We start from the raw sequence: 23533 nt of genomic DNA, 5'->3' as shown, positions 1-23533 counted from the left end.
GCTCTCCCGAAACTGGCATCGCGACAGGCCTGGTGGGTGATGGCATAGTGGGACGGGAAGGTATGAACCGACGACCATGTCACAGCCTTGCAGATGTCCTAGATTGGTAACTGCATGAGAAATGCTGCTGATGAAGCCTGGGCTCTTGTGGAATGAACGGTCATGATAGCTAGAGGCAGAATCTTCGCCTGCTCAGATGCAGGCGGTTATCCAGGATGAGATTCTTTGGGAAGACACTGGTAGTCTTTTCATCTTGTCCAACACAGCTACAAAAAGCTGCGTAGTCTTGCGGAAGAGTTTAGTCCCTTCGATATAGAAGGCCATTGACGTCTAATGTGTGAAGCCTCTGTTCCAGAGCAGTGCTGTGAGGCTTCAGAAAGAAGACAGGCAGAAAAATGTTCTGCTTGATACAGACCTCTGTTAGGGAAGCCTTGCAAGAGGAAGAAGACTGTTCCAAGCAACCGTCACTGGCGGGAAGAAGGAACTGAGAGGGTGCAGATCCAGCGGTGCCCCTTATACCGGTGCATGTGCATGGGGCTCCAGGGGGCACTAAGGCCAGCCCTAAGGATACCACTAAGCAAAAAATCTCCAGCAACTATGCACATGGTGTGCGCGCACACCTAGGATGGAACTGACATGAGCAAGCACTCGAAGAAGAAATTATACTTTCCGTAACAGGACTGTGCTGGAGGCCAGAGAGGAAACGAAGTTGTATAGTTCAAAGATATTGGGTTAAAGAAGCTCTCTGTTATTTTACTTTTTATCCTTTTTTCTATATAATATTATATTCTCACACACACACACACCTGGACAGACTCCATCACATTAGTTGAGACTACAAATGGGATTTACTACAGCTTTAAGGCTGAACAACTGTGCAAGCAGGACTCTACTGGTGACACAAAAAACACACTGTGCCTGGACATAGCATCTCTATGATAATAGAAGTTGGCCAGTGATCATGGTAATGGTGAGACTGTAGTAGAGTCTTCCATAAAGGCAGATATTTTCTTTGAACCATTGGCCTGACACAGAGCCAGCATCTCCATAGCACTCCAGGCTTTAGATGCAATAAGGAGTTATTTGGTATTAAACCAATTATCTAACCATTTGATCTGTTCTGCTGCTCAGCCCAAAAAAGTCACAGACCACAGTTTGAGAAAACAGCTTTCACATTAACTTGTTATAATGTCATAGAGGACAAATCGTTTAAGTAACAAACAATAAGCAGGGCTTTTGAATATTCCTGTTATGTTAAACAGCCTTGGAAATTAAGAGGAAAGAAAAACAAATTTTTATTTAGACACTTGTGCAGTGCCCACTGTATTATGACAGACTTAACTTCTTCTAAACAAAATGTGTTTTTTCAAATTTGTTCATGATGTGCTAGCAAATTTTAAAATGAGTGAACTATAAAATACAGTCTGAGAAACACATTGCCAGTTTATAAGGTTAGTAATAGTGTCTACAAATTTAGATCATCAAAACATTCTCAGAGGAAAACAGATTATCATTCATGCTCTAATTGCATTGTGTTGCTTTACATATACTGTATAATAAATTACATAAAATCTCCAACCTGAGCCCAGCTTCCCTCCTCATCTTCCTGATGTTATGTGGTTAGAAAAGCAAAAGAACACACAAATATTAGTATTTATAAGTTTAGTATTAAGAGCAAAGTTAAAGATGTAAAGCAGATGCAGTATCTTTATGGCATGCTAAAAATCTAAAGAATGCAAGCACCATGCATTTAAAAACAATATAAAATTTAATGGAAATAGGAAAATGCTTGTACTGATTGGGTTTTCTGTAAAGAAGAAATTTATGTACAAATAAATTAATTTGGCTGTACACACAATACAGTTAGTCTGCCTTCAATAAAAATCACTGTTGATTTTTTTTGTCCCCAAGGGGAAAAAAAAGAGTAAAGTGTGAATTATAGTTTCATATAGGGTTAGTAACTAAAGGAAGCCATAATCCAAATACTTGAGCTTTTTTTAATACTTTCATTCTTTGAAAGACTAAAAGGCACATGATTCAAGCAATCAAAAAGTGGGAAAAGCACTATAAGGAACAGAAGTGTAGTGCTGTAACTAACCGTTTGTGGCGTGGCTGTAAGATTTTCCATTTCTTCATGTGTTACCCAGACATTTCCTGTAGTCTAATATGACCCCACAGTGAACCAATCACATCCAATGAAAGGAAAGCAGTAACAAAGAGGAAAGGTTGCAGAATATAAAAGCAATAGGTACAAATAAGGAGCAGGCATGGGCAAAAGCAATGGTTTCTAAAGTCTGAAGTAAAAATTTATTTAAAATGATAATGTAGCATAAAAGTGCACTGACATGGGGCATCTCCCTTCAAAGATTATTTAACAATTACAAAGTGTGTGAAACAGTTTACACTGATGTGATTAACAAATCAACTATGACAAGAACTGTAATGTTGAACAAAATTCTAAAATACTCATTTTAATAATGTCCCTTTTATAAGTTATTTGTTCTTAACTACAAATTTTCCTTTGGTGTGTTACATGTACTTCTGGACAACATTCTAACACAACTGCAATTTTAATTTTATTAAACATTATTGTAATTCTGCACACTTGAAAGTATTCTTGATTTTTTTGTTAAGTCACTATTTTCATGAAAAGTGATAATCTACTAAACGTCATATGCATTTTGCTAAAATTATTACCAGTACTTATTAGCAGTTTCTGCAATAGCCACTTGCTCTCTGTTCGCCTCAAATATTTCCAGAAATATTTTCCTACATGGTAGTCAGAATACTCATGCAGACAAAGATCCACATAACTCCCATTTAAGTAAATAGACCATTGGGTGCAATATGAATGCAGGATGAGACCTATGTAAGATTTAGCATAATCATAATTTGAGAATCTGATTTTGGTTATATAAACAAAGATGACTTTTTATTATTATTGGAACAAATTTTTCCACATCTGCATAAACCCACTAAGTAAGGAAGTACCAAAAGAACCCATTCCCTAATAGAAAAGACATTCTACGTTATGAAACATTGCTAACTTATGGAAAAGGTATGAAAAAAATATAGTACTTAAAAAGCCATAGTATTTAAAACTAACTATACGGATTTATTTTCTGGAGAATTTTTCCCTTTTTTTCCTCCTAAGTTACTAACATTTACATTAATATATTTTGTCTGCTGCTTATTCCTTTCTGAATTTAGCCCATTACGGCATAATGATCTGTCAAAATTCTTTGACTTCAGATTAAAAACAAACAAACAAATAAATAATCAGCAACAACAAGAAGTTTGTTTTTGTACAATATCTCTAGCAACATAAAAAGGGGAATGAGAATAAATCACCAGAATATCCTTTACCCAGGATTTTTTCCAATATTTTCCAAGAGGAGTCAGTGCGCCTCTTAGTAACAGTACATGACAGAATACAATTATATCAATTCAACCCTCTCCTTTTACTGAAATGTCTCATACAATTATAGAAATACTTTAAATTATGAAAAAGTAACTCAAATGTTTTTAAACCATGGCAGTTCTCCAGCAAAATTCAGAGCATATATGGAACGTGCCAATCACAAGCCCCAATACTGCCACTGGCTACGTGCAGGTGGACCACTATGCCCACATGGAGCCCATAAAATCACAGACAGTTTCTCATGGCAATAGTCACAGTTCATGATCAATAAGGCTACGTTTTAGTCACGGGTATTTTTAGTAAAAGTCATGGACAGGTCACGCGCAGTAAACAAAAATTCGCGGCCTGTGATCTGTTCATAACTTTCACTAAAAATACCTGGACTAAAATGGGGGGCAGTGTGCGGCCCAGGAGTGGGACCCCTGCTGCTGCTGTGGGGGGGCGCCAAGGTGGGGTTGACAGGGGCTCCCTACCCAGCTCCACATGCTGCTCCCACCACAAGCGCCGGCTGCTGCAGCTCCCATTGGCTGGGAACTGCAGCTAATGGGAGCTGCAGGCTTGGGCAGCACGGAGTCCCCCGGCCCCTCTGTTGCCTAGGAGCTGTAGAGCAATGTCAGTGGGAGCCGGAGAGCCCCTCACCCCGAGGTGGGTGCACTTCCCCCATACACACCTCCCTGCCCCAGCCCCCTCCCATACACCCAAACTGCTGCTTCTGGCTCAGTTGCTGCCCAGATCGGGCAGCCCCTAAGCCAGCACCAGCCACTGCAGAAGTCACGGGGGTCACGGATTTCATGACCTCCATGACAGACTTGCAGACTTAATGATCAATAATACTGAGATGCTGCCATTGCTCAGAATTCCTATCACCCGTTCGGCTAAATTAATTTCTCTCTGATAGCAACTTACTCAATCTTTTACAAATTCTAAAATGAACTCTTCCTTTAATTTACAACAGTTACATATATGTATGTTATATTCCTTAATCAAAAAATGATTCAATATACACCTGGCAAATTATACCTATTTTTAATATTTCCCTCATTTAAAATAGACCGTCATATTGAAATGAAAAACAGCTAATCTTTCCCTAAACAAAAAAATCAGTAGACATCTTCATTCAACTTTTTCAATAGCATACAGTGTCCGCTTTACAATATTAATGTTTTTGGCAGTAAAGTAAGAGCTATTATAAGCTAATATGATAGTTATGCCACGTGAGTTTTTTTGGAAACTAGAAGTCTCCTCTTTTTAAACTTTGGTCCTTAGCAATTTAAGGTACATTTCTGAAAATTTCTCTTTAAAACTCAAAATTTCCCACTCAGATATTCTTACATTAGAATTCTGGAATCTGCTGAAGAAATTTCTGTATTTAACAGAGCAGAGAAAAAAATATCTGATGCTGTTTCAGAAGTAATTTCCCTCCCACTAGCTTAAGTTACTTCCAATTTTTTTCTTACCGTTCTTGATGTAGGAGGGGCAGATGGACTTGTTAGTGACATGATCTCTTGAATGGCAAGCCTCAGTTTCAACCTGTGCAGAGGATTACTAATTCCAATTTCACGCTGTATTTCCGTATCAGACAAGGCAGACATGATGGCCCCGCTTTTCACATTTGCTCGGCAAGCAGCCACATACCATGCTGGCATCCCTACCCATAACTGGCAAATAGAAAATAATATGTCAGTAATATATGTAAATATATGTTTCTTCAAATCTTCAAGTTACTAAAAATGCTACAAGTATAGGTACCCTACGTTTTAAAATGGGATCACTTACTTCTAGCCACACCACCACAGTAGGGCCATCCCATTGTGCAAAAGGCAGACCTTGCCTTCTAGCTTCCTCAAGCAATTCATGTCTAAAATTATAGAAACAGTCATTAAATGAAGAGTAATATTGAAATAGTAATTTAACTCTATGTTTCATTTATTTAACACTGGTATTTTGTTTCCTTCATCCAGCTTTTCTCCTTTAACAATCTTACAGACACTAAGATACCTGAAAAGAGGACAGGGCCATAGCAAATGCGGCATGGCATGATCAGGATAAAATTTCAGTACAGCAGAAATGCTAAGTCTTGCTTTTTTGGAACTAGAAAATGCTCTGTGCCAGGTGTTTGCAAACATGCGCCAAATGGTTGTGTTCATCCTGCCCTTACCATATTGCTAAGTGAGAGGGGAGTCCCATGTAATTTGGAGGAGGATTTCAAGGAGATCTGGTAGAAAAGGTTGAAAACCATCAATCTACGCTGGTGAGAGGCTGGTTAAAACAGACATCACTTACTGCTTATGTAGCAAATTTGCTATTATTCAGTGAATAAATATACTTTACAACTATTACAACATATTTCTTTGTCACAGGAACCCTCTGTAAACACTAATTGAAAAAGTTTCACTCGGGTTCCTATAAAATATCTGACATACTCCCCAACCTCTCTCTTCCCCACTTATTTATACCTCCTCATCCTCCCAAGGGAGAATAAAGCTTATACAGTCTCACTCCTAGATCTGAAAAAAAGAACTTGGACTAAAATTATGTTTGGCTTTTTGGATTCTAATACACATACACAGCATTAAAAATTATTACTGGACAGGGACTCTTCAATGGCTTCTAAATTAAAGAAATCATAATCAACACTGTTGAAACCTACAACAAGGAAATAAATTCAGACATCCTAAGCAATGGCATTCTGCACCAGATGGAATTTATGTAAGGACTTTTGAAGTTCAGGTTTGTCCATTAAGCTACCAGGATTTGCCTGCTTGTAATGAAAAAAGACTAAGGCTAGAGTATGGACAGTACAATCCCAACTATTTGCATTACAGTATGCATGTAGTTATTGTACGCACTACAAAGGCCATTGAAGAGGTCCCAAAGACAGTGGTCAAAACTTGCTTTTGTCACAATTAGACCCAAGTAAACAGGCAAATGAGAACTTGCATTATGTGGCATTTATACCATGGGAACAGTATTTGCATGTTATATTTAATTAAAGGTAAGAGTGAAAAATTCAACAAAAAATAAATTTAGACTGACAGCATGATTTTGTGCATTGGCAGTATATTTTTAAACAGCCAAAGTTAGAGCTAGCTAATTTGATGAATTTTGTAACATATTTCAATTTTGCTTTTTCTTCTTCCCCATTGTTTATCCAGCTTATAAATTTGGACCAGTTATTCTCACGAATGAATTTCCACGAATTCTTTAAATACAACAGTCACCAAAAACTTTCTTTACTAATCCAGCTCCATCTCTGGTACAGTATTCCATTAAAAATATATATGCAGTAACGAGATACTGTATCCTTGACTACATACTCATGATCTCTTTCCATTTAAGTCAATAGGTGTTCATCAGAAGTGAACAATGTCCACATCTCTAGACCTATAATATTGAATGATTCTTGTCTTAAGGAATTGTCAAAATTCAGAAGCCTTAGAATGCTACAGCCACAAGACTACTTTAGTACAACTACGGCTCTACAATGTAATAATTATGGTCAGGGTACAGAAAAGCCTTATATTTTATTCATATATATTGAAGTGTCAAGACTATGAGAAATTAGCCAGTCGTAGGCGATCAACAGACAGATCATTGATTGTATTGTTTCTCCTATAGTTTTTTTGTAGGTGAATGATTTAATGCTCAACTGAAGTCCCAACTAGATGATAGTAATAAGGTTGAGAATAACCTTGCAAGCAAAAAACAAGTACTCATCCAGAAAATGAACACCTAAAACTGACAGGTTATTTTCTTATTTTGTGATAAAATCTTGGTTTTAGAAATGGATTATTTAAAATAATTATTTGCAAACAAAACCAACAAACAAAAAAGTTAAGGCTAAAATTATGTTTTAATGAAGTCCAGCTAATAGTCCAAAACTATTTAAATTGTTAAGAAATTCTATATCTTTTTTTTTTTTTTTTTAAAAACTGGAATTGAACAGTTAAGGGATACATCCTGTTCCCTACTCCCACATAATCCATGACCCATGTCCCATCACCTGTGTACACTCAATTTTACATAGGGGTTTGCAAATTTTAGGGGGTAAGGTCAAAATAAAAAATTCCAGGATATGACAAAATTCTATTTCCTATGCAAGGAATCAATTTCCAATAATCTTGTATCATTTCGTTACTTGTACAGTATGAAAAAGCATTAACACTGTAGTGGTGAAGATGCTAAAAAGGGTAACAAGACTGGTGTCATTCACAGAATGGAGAGGTGACATATGCAACACAATTAAAAGCAATGTAGGTTAAGCAAGAAAAAGCATGACGTTATCTCATGGAATAAAGCACAATAGTCAACCTTGCAAATGGACAACCACAGCAATGCTACAGCAACACTGAAAAATTTAGTACTATTAAACAGCTTTCCAAAACAGAGTTAAAATTGTTAGGTCGTATAGTTTTATCATTTAAATGAAGTACCGAAATTCACATTATGTACACTCACAGCATGCAGTGTAAGATAAACGGCTTTGTTTTTGTCAATGCCTTAACAAATACCGTTAATAGGCTTTCACTATAAATGCTTCAACAGAACATTTCACTGCCTAATATAGAAACATCACCTCTTGTAAAAACATGCATTTAATTTGCTGAACAATTAGGGCTTCTAATACATCATTAAAATCAGAGAAAGTTTCCAAACAAATTTCTCACACATCCACAACAATCCTAATAAATTAAATATAAACTTACCCTGATTTTGCACTACCACATCAAATGGTAAATAATAAGGAAATAAAACAAACAATGAAGGAAAAATGTAAAACTATAAACAAACTGAACTCGTAACACAAATATAGAAACAAACAATGAAATAATGTAATACTGTAATTCAGTTCTTTAAACATAAGATTGTTAATAGAGACTTCAAATAAAACGTAACAATGCCTGTTGCAAACACGTTTAAGATTGTGTATACAGAAACAAAACAAAAAGATATGAAGTGATACATAAAATAAGCACAAAGTAGCTTTTTAGTCACTGCTGCTACAGTTACTTTTTACATTAGGTTTCAGAGAAGTGTGAAATTCTTAATCCTTTTCATAAAAGCTACCAGAATATTTATTTGCAACATAGCGTATGGAATCTTACTGAGTCACTCAGATACTCTTCACTGTGTACATGTTTTTGAAAATGAGCGGTTAGCCTTGAGAATTTGCTCTGACACTATCCTTTTCACGTTTATGATTACTCCCACTGAGGTGGCGATGGATCCTCTCTAGTTATTTCTAACATATTTGTGCTTCCCGTGTTCAGTGCACTTTGGCAAGTTTTTGGAATGCACTGATAAAAGTATAGTACTGTAATTTGAAGAATGCTAGATTAGGGTTACCAACTTTCTGACTGCAGAAAACTGAACACCCTTGCCCCGCCCCTGAGACCCTGCCCCGCCGCTCACTCCATCCCACCCCTCCCTCCCTCGCTCACTCACTCAATTTCACTAGGTTGGGCAGAGGGTTGGAGTGCAGGAGGGGGTCAGAGCTCTGGCTAGGGGTGTGGGCTCTGGGTTGGGACCAGAAATGAGGCGTGCAGGGTATGAGGGAGGGCTCCGGGCTGGGGCAGGAGGTTGGGGTGTAGGAGAGTGGGGCTGGGTGTGTGTGCTCCAGGGTGGAGCCAGAAATGAGGGGTTCAGGGTGAAGGGGAGGCTCCAGGCTGAGGGTTGGGATGTGGGGAGAGCTCCAACTGAGGGTGAGAGCTCTGGTGCAGGGCCACGGATGAGGGGTTTGGGGTGTACAAAGGAGGGGGCTGGGGCCGAGGGATTCAGAGTGTGGGAGGAGGTGCGGACTCTGGGAGGGAGTTTGGGTGCAGGAGGGGCTCAGGGTTGGGGTAGGTGGTTGGGGTGTGGGCTCAGGGAGGGAGTTTGGGTGTGGGAGGGGGCTCAGGGCTGGGGCGGTCCAGTAGGGGGTGCAGGCTCTGGGAGGGAGTTTGGGTACGGAAAGGAGCTCAGGGCGGGGGTGCGGGCTTCGAGTGGCGCTTATCTCAGGTGGCTCCCAGAATTAGCTGGCATTTTCCTCCGGCTTCTAGATGGATGTGCAGCCAGGCAGCTCCGCAACCATGGCAAATGGGAGCTGCGGAACCAGCGCCGGGCGGGGGGGGGGAGCGCGCGGAGCCCCTGTGGCCACAGATCCGCCTACGAGCTGGAGGGAAATGCCGGCCACTTCTGGGAGCCGTGCGGAGCCAGGGATCTGCCTTAGCCTCGCTAACCAGATTTTTAACAGCCCGGTCAGCACTGCTGACCGGAGCTGCCAGGATCCCTTTTCGACCAGGCATTCCAGTCGAAAACTGGACAACTGGCAATCCTATGTTAGACCCCAACTCATACAGGTTGAAGAGTCCTACACTCTGTCCTGTGGGACAGTAAAATTAAAGAAAATGTACATTTTTGCTACATATTTCCACCAGCATAACAAGGCTTTTATGACAACCTATGCCTTTTGGGTAATACTCTTTGCATTTTGAAATTTGCTATGAAAACCCCATCATATTGATCAGTAAGCACATGTGTACAGGACTGGGTGTAAGGACTGGGAATCAGAGTTTATGAAATCCTATATTTTGATCTTGGGAAAGCCACAATTTCCAATTATGATTTGTCACTTGTAAATTATAACTTGATATGTAACACCTGATAAACATCATGGGGTTGTTTAAAGGATTAGTTAGATTATGCTTGTAACATACTTGCAAATGCAGGTAAATATTTTCAAAATAACTCAGTAAATGGAGAACAGCCAATGATCTGAATATAGTTTCCAGCAGTGGTAACAAAATTTTGAAAGGCAGTCCAGGAAGCAAGTGCATATTAATTTTCAAAGCAAAATGATTATTTTTCACCTGCAAGAAGTAGCTTTTGAGTTGGTGGAAGCCAGCCAGAATTGCATGTGAATGTTTTTGCTGGGTCTTATTTTTGCAAAATGTGAATTTTTTTAGCCAGCATTGAGAATCAAGAACATTTTCCAGGGGCGGGGGGGGGGGAGGGGAGCAAAGACAAAAAGCTATGGTAATAGGTGCTGCTGGTGATATAGCTAGGCTAACATTTCTCTTTCAAGAAAGTAGAGGTAATATCTGAAAACTCCATAAACTATCAAAATCTTTAGAACAGAATTTAGTCACAAGGTGGGATTCCACGTACCAGCAATTTCAGGCGCAACAGTTCATTGTGTCATTACAGTCAAAATAGATTACCAATATTGAAGTTTTCAAATAAAAATGTTACCAATTTTCTTGGCAATTAACCATACATTTATTTTATTTGCTACTGAATTTAAGAGCATATTTGCAGCACTTTAGGAGTCATTTTCATTTAAAAGGGAAACTCTGATGTGCTTGCTTCTTGCACATTCACGACCTAATCTTCCTGAAGATGAAGCAAGACATCCATAATTGACCTCAAATCAATTTAGCTTAGTTTCTGACACAGAGGAAAACAATAGTTGGGTGGATTAAAAACAGTAATACTATAGATGTATAAAAAAATATATGTTCTTGTTTTTATAATGCACAACATAATGACAGCCAACTAGTATCTTATTAAGAGGTGAGTGGGAAGGACCCAATGAAATCCTAATTCTGCCTACCTGTTCAAGTTTTCAATAGTATTCTATTCTGCCAGTTAAATATGAAGTCACAGATTACCACCATGAAAGATCTCATCTGCCTTCTGCACTCATGGACTTTGCTACCTCTCTGCTGCCTGGTTCATTTGGCAACACCACAAAATGCAGTACATCTTTAAATAGTAAACAAAACAGAAATTTTTTTGCACCTTAATTCTTATTGGAAAGATTCCAGAAACAGGCAAAAAATTACTGCTCTTTAAAACATGTCACTTAAAAGAGCACATCTATACTTCGAACTGGATGTGCAATCTCCAGCTCAAGACGACATAACTACGTTAGCTCTAAATTATCTAAAAACAGAAGTTTAGCCAGGGGGGCGAGAGCAGTGGGATGGGCTAGCTGCCCCAATACATACCTAGCATCTCAGAGGAGATCCTACTCAAGGCAGCCACGGTTCCCACTTCTATTTTTAGCATGCTATGCAAACAGAGCTAGCATGGGTATGTCTCCTTACCCTGGAAATTACACATAGAGCTCAAAGTGTAGATATAGCCAAAGACTGGCAAGTAAGTGTTCAGCAAACTAATGTACCAAAAAAAAAAAAAAAAAAAAAAAAGGGGGGGGGGGGAAGAGACCAAAAGCCATGAGAAAAGACAAGAGGAAACAGAAAAATCTTGAGTAATAAATTTAGTGAGCAGACAAAATGAAAAAAGGAAACTGCTTCATAGTCAACTGTTAAAAAGAACTAGCTGCTGGACACACTAGGGATCCCTAATGTTCCAAGAAGGGAGGCTTGCACTATGTGGCTCTCAGCTGGCAGCCAAAGACACTTGTTGGACTCTTGCCAGCAATTTACAGAAGGAACAAACCTCAAGAACAGGAATATAAAATGACCATCTCTGTTTCAAGACACCTTTTTACTAAGTCCATTTTTACTTTTCCAAAATTCATTTATCATTTTTTACCGTAATGATTTCAGTGCTAAATGCCATCGCATCAGGTTTGCCAAGACCACAAATCATTTTTAAACACACTATATTAGAGATGTATGTAAAAAATAAATCTGCAAAACTTAATGAGGCTTGATCCTGCAACAGGCATAATCTTTGAAATTTTTCCTTTAAACACAAATTATTCATTTCCCCTAAATTACATATTTGATAACTTACTTTTTCTGTAGTTTTCTATTTTTTTCTGCCTGTCCCCCAAGTTTGCTGAGTCCTAAGGCATCTTGAGAAGAATTGTCTGTTTCTGCCAAGCCAACTACAAGGAATAAAGAAAGGTACTTAGTGACATATTTTTTGTATTTTACCTTGAATTTATTGGTATAAACCAGCATAACTATCATATTCCTGAACAAAGTAATTAGTACTTTCTAATGTACTAATCAGCAGTAATTGTCCAATTATGTTTCTATTGGTAACTCATTTTATTAATGAGATGTGATCAGGAGAAGAAATTAAAAAGATAGCCCTTTTTTCCCCAGAGATACACTAAAGCATATAGTACTTGAATATGAGACATGAACAAGCATTTCAGAATATCTTTATTCTCTCCGCACTCCACGTGTCATGCACCTAGAATCTAAAACAAACATTACTTAGAAAAACACATTAAAAATGTATACCATGAAACTAAGGCCTTGTCTACACTATCGCAGCAAGTCGACCTAAGTTACGATACTTCAACTAAGTGAATGACACCGCGCTGCGTCAACGGGAGATGCTCTCTCGTCCACTTATCTTACTCCTCTCGTTCTAGTGGAGTACTAGAGTCAACCGGAGAGTGCTCTGTGGTCAATTTAGCAGGTCTTCACTAGACACGCTCAATCAACCCCCATTGCATCCATCGCAGCAGCATCAATCCCCAGTAAGTGTAGATATGGCCTAAGTCTTTCCTTCCTTTTATACTGTTGATAATACACAAGTTAGAAGATAACAAACCAACCTTGTCCCAATGATTCTTTGTTGGTTTGTCCAGGTCGACCCTTTTCTTTCTTACCAAACAAGCGACCTATGGAAGATTTGATCCCCTTCTTTTTAGGGGCTTTGTGAAGGGAATCCTGGCTACTATTACTGCTACTGGGGTTGCTTACTTGCCCATCTTGAGAACCTGTAGAACTTTAGAGAAAAAACTTTTTAGTTTGTAAAAGAATACACACAAAATAATCCCTACTTTCAGCACAATACATTTTTTATGGCAATTTGAGGTTTTGGTGGAAGCTGATTAGCTGATTAGTTACCTCAGCAAATTAATTTCCAGTTTTAAAACATTTCTCGTTACAAAAGATGTGAAAAGCATCACAAGAAGATGTATCAAAAGATTAAATGGAGCATAAATAAAAATACCGGACAACATCCAATATCTCAACACTTTACCCCTTTTCTTATTAAGATATCTTATTAGGGTGACTGACCTATGTCAAGCAACTGCAGGTTATTTGTATATCTTTTGTTGTTATGTATATTACAATCCACTAGATGTCAGATTCCCTACCAAGTTCAGATGATCATAGGTTGAATTTAAGCCATAGATCTGGAAATGAGTTGGATAATAAATTAAAAATCCAGCTTCCTTTCATCTACGTTTCTTCTCTATAATATGCATTTTACATAAAGTGATAAAAAGAAAGGCAAACTGCTAGTACCTGAAAACTTCCCCATAGAAAACCAGCTGCCATTAATGAATGTGCTAAGGGGACTGCTTATACAGATTAACTTTAGCAAATCAACTGACAAATTATTCTGACTTTTCCATTTACTTTGACTTTTCAGAAGTTTTAAAAATCAATTTCTTAAAACTTGCATGATTTGAACAACAACTTTGTAGTCAATCAGCTTTTTAAAAATCTGAACCTTAGCTACGTTATCCGAATATTACCCTCATATTTTCTGCCATCTTGCTTACTTACTTTCTTATGTCCCTGATGTCTTCGTGGCTCAGTGTATGCAAAGCTCCTTTATGGACTCTATCCAAATGCAGAGATCGAGGCGAAGATGGTGGTGATGTCTCACATTTTATTGTGGTCTTGTCATCTCGTACTTCTTCTCCAGAAACTGGAGACTACAGGAAAAAAAGAATGAAAACTTTAGGGTTTAGTTTTTAGCATGAATCCTACATTAATACTGTACAAAGAATTAAAAGAAAATGTATTGATTATTTTTTCACTTGACAGTGATAAGGTTCTCCCAGCTCTTTTATTCTGGGGCCATCATTTCTACTCTTTCATTCTCTCTGAACTTCCTCTCACTTTTGTAGACAACCAGTGTTGCTGAATTAATATTTCTGCTGGAAATCTTATATAGAATTCATTGCCTCCCTATCCAGCAAGTAGGGCTCAGAGCAAGTATACATTCCCTTTAACAACTCCCTAAAACTAAGTATGCTAATATTACAATATATACACACCCGACCCTTATTAGTTCTTTCAGTAAAGCATTGCTCTAACTCCAATTATGAGGAACCAGAAGAGTTTTAGATAAGGCGTTCTAGGTGTCATGGGCTTAGATGATTACCAGATTTAATCACAACTTCTTGAAATCGGGAATCCCTTTGTCAATACTTATGAAGTTCCTTCAAGTGTGATGAGGATCAGAAATTCAAACTAAGTAATTTAATTGTGTGCTGGTAATCTTCAAAATTCAATGCAAGTATGCCTTTACAGAGACACAGGAATGGCTACTGCAAATGGATAACATACTACACCCTTTACTTGGGGTAAAAGTGTTTCAAACTAAATTACTATTTCTTCCTCTAAAGCAGATCATCTTCCTTTTCATTTCTTTATTCCCATAATTTTTTATTAATTTAATTTAATATTATTTTAATAGCAGAGATTAAATCTGAACATGAAATAATTTGCAATTATTCACAAATATGTAACTCTTGCAACGGATCTCATTTGCACTCATACTTTATTGTAAATGACACAGCAAAAGAACGTAATTAAGTGGCTAAAGAGTTTACCTTTCTACGGTGTTTCCTTAAATCACTAGGCTGACAGATGCATGCAAAGAAAAGAAATTAAGATAAACCAGATTTATTGCAAACTCTGTAGCACACACTCAAAGCATTAGCAGAGACAAAAACACATTAGGGAGAAGATAATACAGCAGAACATATATGGAAGAAAACTACAAAATATTTAGACCACCATATAGTTGAAAAATCTAGCTTTATAATGGAAATACCGTAGATACTTAAATAGTAGTTTTAGAGGATAACAATATTTCACCCATATCTACAAGGCAAAATTAAAAAAGAAAACAGAAAAAACACATTCTCAGCAAGAAAACCAGTAAATTAAATTTTGTTTTCATTTTTTTTTTTTAAATAAGGAGAATACTTGGGCAAAGACTCTTCCTTGATCACACGTATCAGAGGGGTAGCTGTGTTAGTCTGTATCCACAAAAACAACGAGGAGTCCTTAAAGACTAACAGTTTTATTTGGGCATAAGCCTTCGTGGATAAAAACCCCACTTCTTCAGATGCATGGAGATCCCTTGATCACAAAACCAAAAGGTACTCAAGGCAGGGACTGAGATTTCTATGTTGTCTGAGTTAGATCCTATGAATTTCAAACACTCTTCATTCTGACCAGTTTGGAATCTTGTTCCCTTTTCTACACTTTATATAAGCAGATGCATTACAGTATTAATCATGAAATCCAGAACTCTGGCAGCAGTATTGTGAGGTAACTTACATTTAGGTTGTTGGAATGAATATGCCCAGTCTATCACCACTACTTCTTCTCCCCCACCCTCACCAAAATCTGTTGAATCTCACCTCTTAGACATTCCCAACCTTTAACAGTGTGCAGAGCAAAAGATCAAAGATTGTTCATTAACTGAAGTTGTACATAGAGCATAATTATATCAGACTGATACTGGTAAAAAATTACATTCATATAGTTTAGGAAACAGATTTACACTGTACTTGGCTACGTATTTTAAAAAAGGACTTGTAGGCAAAAAAAATTTGAGTATCAAAAATTCAACGCACTTTGTATTACAAACAAAGAATGTTTAAAAAGATAGGGTAGGTTTGGGCATTCGGTCCAAAAATAACTGGTCAATTGACCGGTCAAATATTAACAATTAATTCAAAAATTGACAAATATTTTAGAGTACTAATATATTAGAACAGTAACAGGAAGGAAAAAAAAGTACAACTTTATCGTCTCCTATAGGCATAGGGGAGATACTTATGCCCAATTACAAAAAACAAATTACACCAGTTATTTTCATTCAGAAAAATGCAAAACACAATTAAATTAAATAATAAAAATGCAGAATGGCACCATGATGCAATTAAAATAGTAGGCTGCCACATACATCAGGGTATTCTTGTTGGAATATTTGAGAATACTGGCCGTGGTCAATTATAAGGTCATTGATTGACATTACTTGACTGGTCAATTGACTGGCTTGCCAAGTCTACTTGGATTAAAAATATGCAAAAGGTAAGCAAGCAAGGAAAATGTGTAAAGATTTGCTCAATCTTCACTCAAATATTTCTGTTTTGATTATCAATGTTACTACAGTAAAAGCTGTGTTATCCGGCACTTTACCAACAGGAAAGCTCTAGAAACTGACATTTCAGGAAGGGCTACGGGACATGGGCTCTGGGAGGGACTTTGGGTGCAGGAGGGGGCTCGGGACAGGGGGTTGGGGCACAGGAGGGGTTGTGGAGTGCCGGATCCAGACGGCGCTCATCTCAGATGGCTCCCCGCAAGTGGCGACATATTCCTGCTGCTCCTAGATGGAAGAACGGCCACAGGGGCTCCGTGCGCTGCCCCTGTCCCACTCCGAATGCTGGCTCCGCAGCTCCCATTGACCAGGACTGTAGCCAATGGAGCTGCAGGTGGAGGCAGCATGCAGAGCTGCCTGGCTGTGCTTCTCCTTCGGAACAGACCAAGGTGAGTGCCGCCCAGATCCGGTGCCCCAAAACTCCTCCCGCACCCCACACCCAAACTCCCTCCCTCCCAGAGCCTGCACCCCCTCTCATGCCCCAACCCCCAGGCCCGAGCCCTCTCCCGCACCCAAACTCCCTCCTTCTTAGTTAACCAGAATTTTTGACTTACTAGCAGCCCCCATCCCCCCAACATGACAGATAAGAAAGAACAAGCTAATCAAATCACAGTATAGACTTAGTTTACCCTTGAGACTTCCATCAATAGAAAATAAATTAGATAACCTTGAAAGGTGCATCAAATATTAAACATACATGGATTCAGGGTCTAAATGTGCTATTTAAATACCAGCCAAGGACATCATCCATTCCTCGTAAAGAAAATCTTAATCATTATAGGAACAGGTGAACAGAATAGAAAAATGAATAAAATCAGATTAATGCAGTCCTCAATATCCAGTTAATTTTGGGATGGCTAAAGTAAAAGACACCACTGCACGAAATCAACACTAATGAAAAAAAATAGTGTCAGCCAGTACTTGTTAAAGACAGCTACAAGCTTTTAATTCACTAGTTTTAAGTTAAACTAAAAAAGTAACAGCACTGAATTTTTAAAACCATGATTAAACTAGCTTGCATTCATAAATCTGGGACGGGGATGGGGGGAACCAAGGCAGCAGTACTATCTCTGTGATAGCATTTGATACAATGACATGGGCTTAATGCAAGCTAACAGGTTTAATGTTAGCTAATGTTCATAAATAAAGTGGATTTTTATCAGGAAACGACAAAATAATGTAAAAAAATAATCCATTATTCACAATACACATTAATAAAAATCCAGTATCTCCACTACTGTAGTTCTGGAGGAAGTTTAGGATCTTTATACTACCATACTTCAAAAAATTATTCAGTTATAGAATAAGCCAATAGCTCGGCTAAATATTACCACATGTGATTTGGTCAGTTCCTTTAAATCTTGGAGTTGTGAATTTTAAGTTAAATCAATTACAGTTTCAGTTACTATTGAACAAAAAAATTCATGACAATTTCTAGCTGCTACAGGACTTGCAGCTTATTTTGGCTCACTAACACTAGATTTAAAAAAGTCATGCTGCATTGGGAGAGGAAGCCTTGGGAATAAATATTCTGACCTATTTTTTCATGGAAACAGCTGCGAAACTCATTTTTGAGTCAATTTCTGCAAAGAAAATATTTAGATTAGAACTTGCTTAAAACATTTCCTCTATAAATTGCTAGCTCAAATAGATTTATTTCAGTTCACTTCATAGCTGTACATTTGAAATGTAAATAACACTTAATCATTAACCTTCAAGATTATTGGTTTCACATATTTATATAAAATTATTTATTTGTTGAGCATTCAATAGAAATGTGGATTACGACCAACAGGCAGCAATAAAACATGTATGATTTGAATAGACTTAAGAAAGAAGGGGGTAAATGGCTGTTGCACCAGGATTTGGAAGAAAAAGGCCAAGTCCTCCCAGGCACAGGCGGCAGCACAGAGCAAGACTAGGATGAGGAGACAAAACGTAGGTAAGAGATGTGGGCAGAGCAAAGAGAGATCAAACTCTTGGAGACTTTTTGAAAGTTAAGACCAGCAATTTGAACCCGATGTTGGAGGTGAAAGGACAAGTAAAAAAAATTCAATAAGGGAAAATGATTCCAAGGACAAAGGTTACTGGGGTTATTATTTAGAATGCAGATATTTTCTATTGTAGAGAAAAAAAATCTGATACTTACTAGTGTCATGATACCTAGTCTGTCCACTTCCCGAGCTGGACTATGTGGAATCCGCCTTGGTGTGGAACGGCCACTGCCAGGAGGAGAGGAACCAGCGAGGGACCCACCAATAAAAGGAAGGGGAATAGAGTTCATTGACCGAAATCGTCCATTGTTATCTAGACTCCCGCTACCAACTCGACTTTCAATTTCCTCTGCTCGCTGCTCCGTATTTTCCTTTTCTTCTTGTATCAATCTAAAAAAAAACGTTTAAAGACTAGGTGATTTTCTTTTTTTAAAAGTTGATCAATTCACTGTAAAATAAGTATATTTGCAAAAGCAATGTGAGACTCAATTACACTGAGATAAGTGATGGGGCTGGCTGAATAACAGTTTTAAGTTCTGTGTGGTTATTTGTAGGACTCTAGAAAACTAGACCTCTACAGACAGGAAAGACAAGACAGCTGCAATTCAGACAGACAACATATAAAAAGAATAGGAAATACGAGGTGACAAAAGGTACTGTGATTGATGTTGTTAGTATTGCAGTTCAGGTGTTTAATGTTCTGTCAAATTAGTAAAACTTCACAATGCAGAATAATATGTAGGCCTTTCGGAGAATTTATTTTAACGGAAGAGCTTGAAAAGAGTGTTTAGGCACAGATTAAGGAGAGGGATCCAAACACAGGGAGTTGTATAGAAGGATGAGTTTTAATATACTGTAATATTGTAAAAATATCATTTGGACTGAGAAACTGAAAGATAGTCTAAGAGGAAGGCTAGCCTTGTGGCAAAAGCACCAGACTTCCTCTGTAAGCAAGGGCAAGTTATCACACCACTCTATACCTCAGTTTCCCTATCTATAAAAAGAGGTCAACACTTCCTTATTTCACAAGAATTTTGTGAAGCTTATTTGTAAAATGCTTCAAGACTCATATGAAAGTGTTATATATTCAAAGTATGTGGTAACTATTATTTAGAAAGTACAATATAATTAAAATGAAAACTGAAGGTACTATTTAAAAACAGAAACAAGGAAATCCAAAGAAGTTACAGCCTTTCTACTAAAAAAAACGGAGTACTTGTGGCACCTTAGAGACTAACAAATTTTTTTGAGCATAAGCTTTCGTGAGCTACAGCTCACTTCATCGGATGCTTTCGTGAGCTACAGCTCATTTCATCGGATGCATCCAATGAAGTGAGCTGTCGCTCACGAAAGCTTATGCTCAAATAAATTTGTTAGTCTCTAAGGTGCCACAAGTACTCCTTTTCTTTTTGCGGATACAGACTAACGCGGCTGCTACTCTGAAACCAGCCTTTCTACTATTATTACTCCACTGTGCCTAGGTATTTTACCTCTTGCACAGTACAGAAGATCATCCACTCTAACACCCTTGGAAGAATACTACGAGAGTAGTAGTTACTACAGAAAAATTTATGGGAGAATAGCCAGCAACTTATCGCATGGCAGTTTAAATGATGATTAAGTTTTGCACTCAATTGCTATTAGCAGCAACAGCTACTACCACCACCATTTATATGGTAATGTCCATCCATATATACAGCATCAAAAGCATTTTACAAAGTTGGCCAAGCATAACCACTTTTTAATTTTTTTCTTTTTCAAATAAAACAGAGGTTGTGTGGCTTACTCATAACCACACACAAATCAATGAAAGATATTTAATTTCTGCTATGAAAGAAGCTTATTTTATCATAATTGTAATTAACAGATAAACTATACCTAATCTCTTTGTTAATTGCATCCAATTGCTCTTGAAGCATCATGGCTAAAGTCTGAGCGTCAGCCTGACCACTAGGTGACAAAAGATCGACTGAACTGAATATAGTCTCTCTGTCATCTTCACCATCCGAGACATCAACATCACTCTCAAATGCTTGTGCTACATTTGCCAACACACTTGCTTGTTGTGCACGTTCCCAATCCTGTTCATTAAGGGTTTGAACCTGTTTTAAAAAAAAAAAAAAGACTAGAAATCCCAATCTAATTGAAAAACAATATAAAACCTTTACTATTTAATTACTTTCAAGAAGCTAAAAAGATATAAAAACAAAGTCAACAAGTTCTCACTTACATGCTGTAGGTATCCATCAAGAAAACAATATTTAGAAAACAGTAAAAACAAAACCAATTCTTTAGAAAACTGCAGACTTATAGTAATGGTTCAAGTCATAGAAATCTTACGCATATCCCACCCAACTCTAATGCAATATTGCAAAGGTTTGCCAACAATATTAATCCAAATTCCATCATATGTTTGAGGGACAACTCAGTATATTTAGGAACTGAGCCCTGTCAAAACTGAAGTATTTAAAGGTACAGAGAGATTGCTTGCCAAATGATGGATAGCGTGCTAGATTATTAAATTGAAACTACATCATCTTTGAATGTGCACACAAATTAAAATCTGGATTTGGGTTGTTTCAGATGATATATTTCAGTTTCAAAATTATATTTTCTATCACACTTTTTAACAATGAACACAGTATCAAAATCCCTACTTTTTCAGTTATTAAATAACAATTAAAACATACATTAAAAGTACGGGTAATTATGTATTTTAGTGAAACAGGAAATATAGTGTATACAAAAAAAGCACAATCTAGCAAAAACCTACACTTTAGTATACAAAATAAAAACGTCAATCCCTTAAAGAAAAAGAAGAGTTTTTAAACCTGTAAGTAGTCCATTTTGTGAAAATACTATGATAAACAATAAATATTATAAGTGCGAAAAACTCTAGTGTCATTATTTAACAAGACTACACTATGCAGCAGCCACATACTATGTACTTCTATCCTACAAACTTGCAATTGCCTATTAGATCAAAAGAATCCCACCATATTTTGCTATCAAAGTAATAATGTTCCATTACCTTTGAAGGTTCATCACGTAGAGCTGCCAAACGCCCTTTCTGGGGCCGTCTTAACACTGATGAGGTGCTATAGGGATCCGTATGACTGTCAGCCACAGATAATGGTGTCATCGGATATCTGAAATCTGGTACACTACCCAAATGTGGTCGGCTAAAACGTGAACATAGATTAAATCTTTAGATGTTTGGAAAAGACTATTCTTGCTCCTCCAGTTTTAATTTTTAAACTGAAAGTAGTATTGTAACTTTGGCATAGAAATATTCATTACTACACTCAGTAAACATGTTTAAAATAATAGAAAAACAAAATATAACAAAGCTGATTTTAATCTCTAGCAAAACAGTATTCTCATTAAGTGCTTGTACCTATGATGAAGAGAAGTGGCTCTGATCCTCATTTGGTCATTTTCAGCCCTCATTGCTTCTATATTTAGTACCAGTTGATCCTGCAAAGAATAGAACAAGAAAAACAAATCAGGAAACAAACATACAAGAGCTCTGCCATTACATTCATTTAAAAAAAAAAATAATAATGTGTACATTTTCCAGGCCCATAGAGCTCATTTCCACTATTATGTGTTCCATGCAATGGATTGCCTTCAAAACTACTCCTCAGTGAAGCAGGCCTTCAAAAGACTTCTGCCATATTAACAGTGGTAACCATTAAATCACCACTACTGATCTACCAAACACCAGAGAGCAGTATTGGAAGTACTGTGGTAATTGAGATGCCTCATTCCATTATGCAAGGTTAATGCTGATTTTTTCTTTTAATTGAAACAACTGAATAAGAGATGTATCCACATGTGAATGACTGGCTAACACTGATTAGAGTAAATGAGAAAACTGAATTAGTAAAGACAGCCTGAGGATGGCTGAAGCTCTGTACAAAACAGGACCTTAAATCCAGCCACTTGCAACTAGGATCTCCTCATGCTTCCCAGAATTTTATACGTAAGTAGTAACTGAATGATTGAATAAGTCACTTCAACAGAAGACTGATATGAGTGAAATTAGGACCCTAGATAGCCAATGGCGAGTGGCAATTCCCAGGTTGAGAACTCTTGTCCCATGCCACAGATATTCAAAGCCCATCCTGCAGAACACACTAATATAACCTGTAGCTCTTAGTTGCTTTAAATCTGCATAACTGATGTAAAACCTGTGCAACTTGGCCAACCCTGAAACTCACTTCACAGCAAAGTATTTTAGAACACATAGTACATACTATTGCTGAATCAGCCATACAAGTATTGTGATGTCAGAGCAGACATTCCCATAGCTGCTCACAATGTGAATCACCACAACTTTGGGAAACAGTCAATGAAAGGTTGTGCCCAACATTATTTAGAAAGAAGTGGGATGGCCAGACAATTAAAGGAATTTTGTGCATTCTGAGACCCCATGCCCAGAAAGTATAATCCACTCCTCTCCTCCAAAACATCTTCAACACCTTTTGTGTTGAAGCTCTGCTCCTGATGATTCTGAGCTGTTTAATCCTCCCCCGACCGACAAGAGCTCAACACAGCAGTCAAGTATGATAGGTGCTTCTCCTGTCCCACTCCATAATTTTTGAAGTAGTTTTTAAAACAGTAGTGTACAAATTTTACAATATTGTTCAGTAGCAAGCTTCTCAAAATGTACACTGGATGCCTCTGTTATAAAATATACATTAAGACGCACTTGCCACTGAAAAGTTTTATTTGTGTTTTTACTGCTCAATGCATAAGCTATGCAAAAAATATGAGTTAGACAGGGCCTTCCCTGGTAACTCATCCTGGTAAATCATCAATACAGCCCTCTTGTTTTCACCTAGTTTGTACTTACCTGATTTAAATTAAATAGACAATTCTGCTGAAAAACTTAAGTCACCTGTAAAAGCTGCAACAATAATCCTCTGAACCAAAGGCGGCAACCAACCTTTTACAATAAACAGTACTAATTGTGCCACAAGAAATTACCAAGACCAAGGCAAGAAACCAAGGA

The 23533-nt window shown here is 37.6% G+C and overlaps 1 protein-coding gene across 11 annotated transcripts in view; it reads right to left on the bottom strand.

Moving 5' to 3' along the window:
* The window catches only part of PPFIA1 (PTPRF interacting protein alpha 1), an 89622-nt gene that overhangs the window by 23062 nt on the left and 43027 nt on the right, over window positions 1–23533 (bottom strand). For 4 of the 11 annotated variants that reach the window (XM_074955219.1, XM_074955220.1, XM_074955224.1 and 1 more), the window contains 12 exons: window positions 21914–21993; window positions 21548–21698; window positions 20395–20618; window positions 18672–18906; window positions 14961–14990; window positions 13906–14057; window positions 12942–13114; window positions 12164–12257; window positions 5198–5279; window positions 4879–5079; window positions 2099–2161; window positions 1580–1606 (listed from right to left, as the gene is read on the bottom strand). In XM_074955219.1, the coding sequence (XP_074811320.1) occupies window positions 1580–1606; window positions 2099–2161; window positions 4879–5079; window positions 5198–5279; window positions 12164–12257; window positions 12942–13114; window positions 13906–14057; window positions 14961–14990; window positions 18672–18906; window positions 20395–20618; window positions 21548–21698; window positions 21914–21993 (1512 nt within the window). The remainder of the gene's footprint in view (window positions 1–1579; window positions 1607–2098; window positions 2162–4878; window positions 5080–5197; window positions 5280–12163; window positions 12258–12941; window positions 13115–13905; window positions 14058–14960; window positions 14991–18671; window positions 18907–20394; window positions 20619–21547; window positions 21699–21913; window positions 21994–23533) is intronic. The other 7 variants (XM_074955221.1, XM_074955230.1, XM_074955222.1 and 4 more) reach the window with 4 other exon arrangements.

Source organism: Natator depressus, chromosome 6 (genome assembly GCF_965152275.1).
Source record: "Natator depressus isolate rNatDep1 chromosome 6, rNatDep2.hap1, whole genome shotgun sequence".
Lineage (NCBI taxonomy): Eukaryota > Metazoa > Chordata > Testudines > Cheloniidae > Natator > Natator depressus.
The sequence above is the reverse complement of the archived record's forward strand: the minus strand, read 5'-3'. Positions and strand labels throughout refer to the sequence as shown.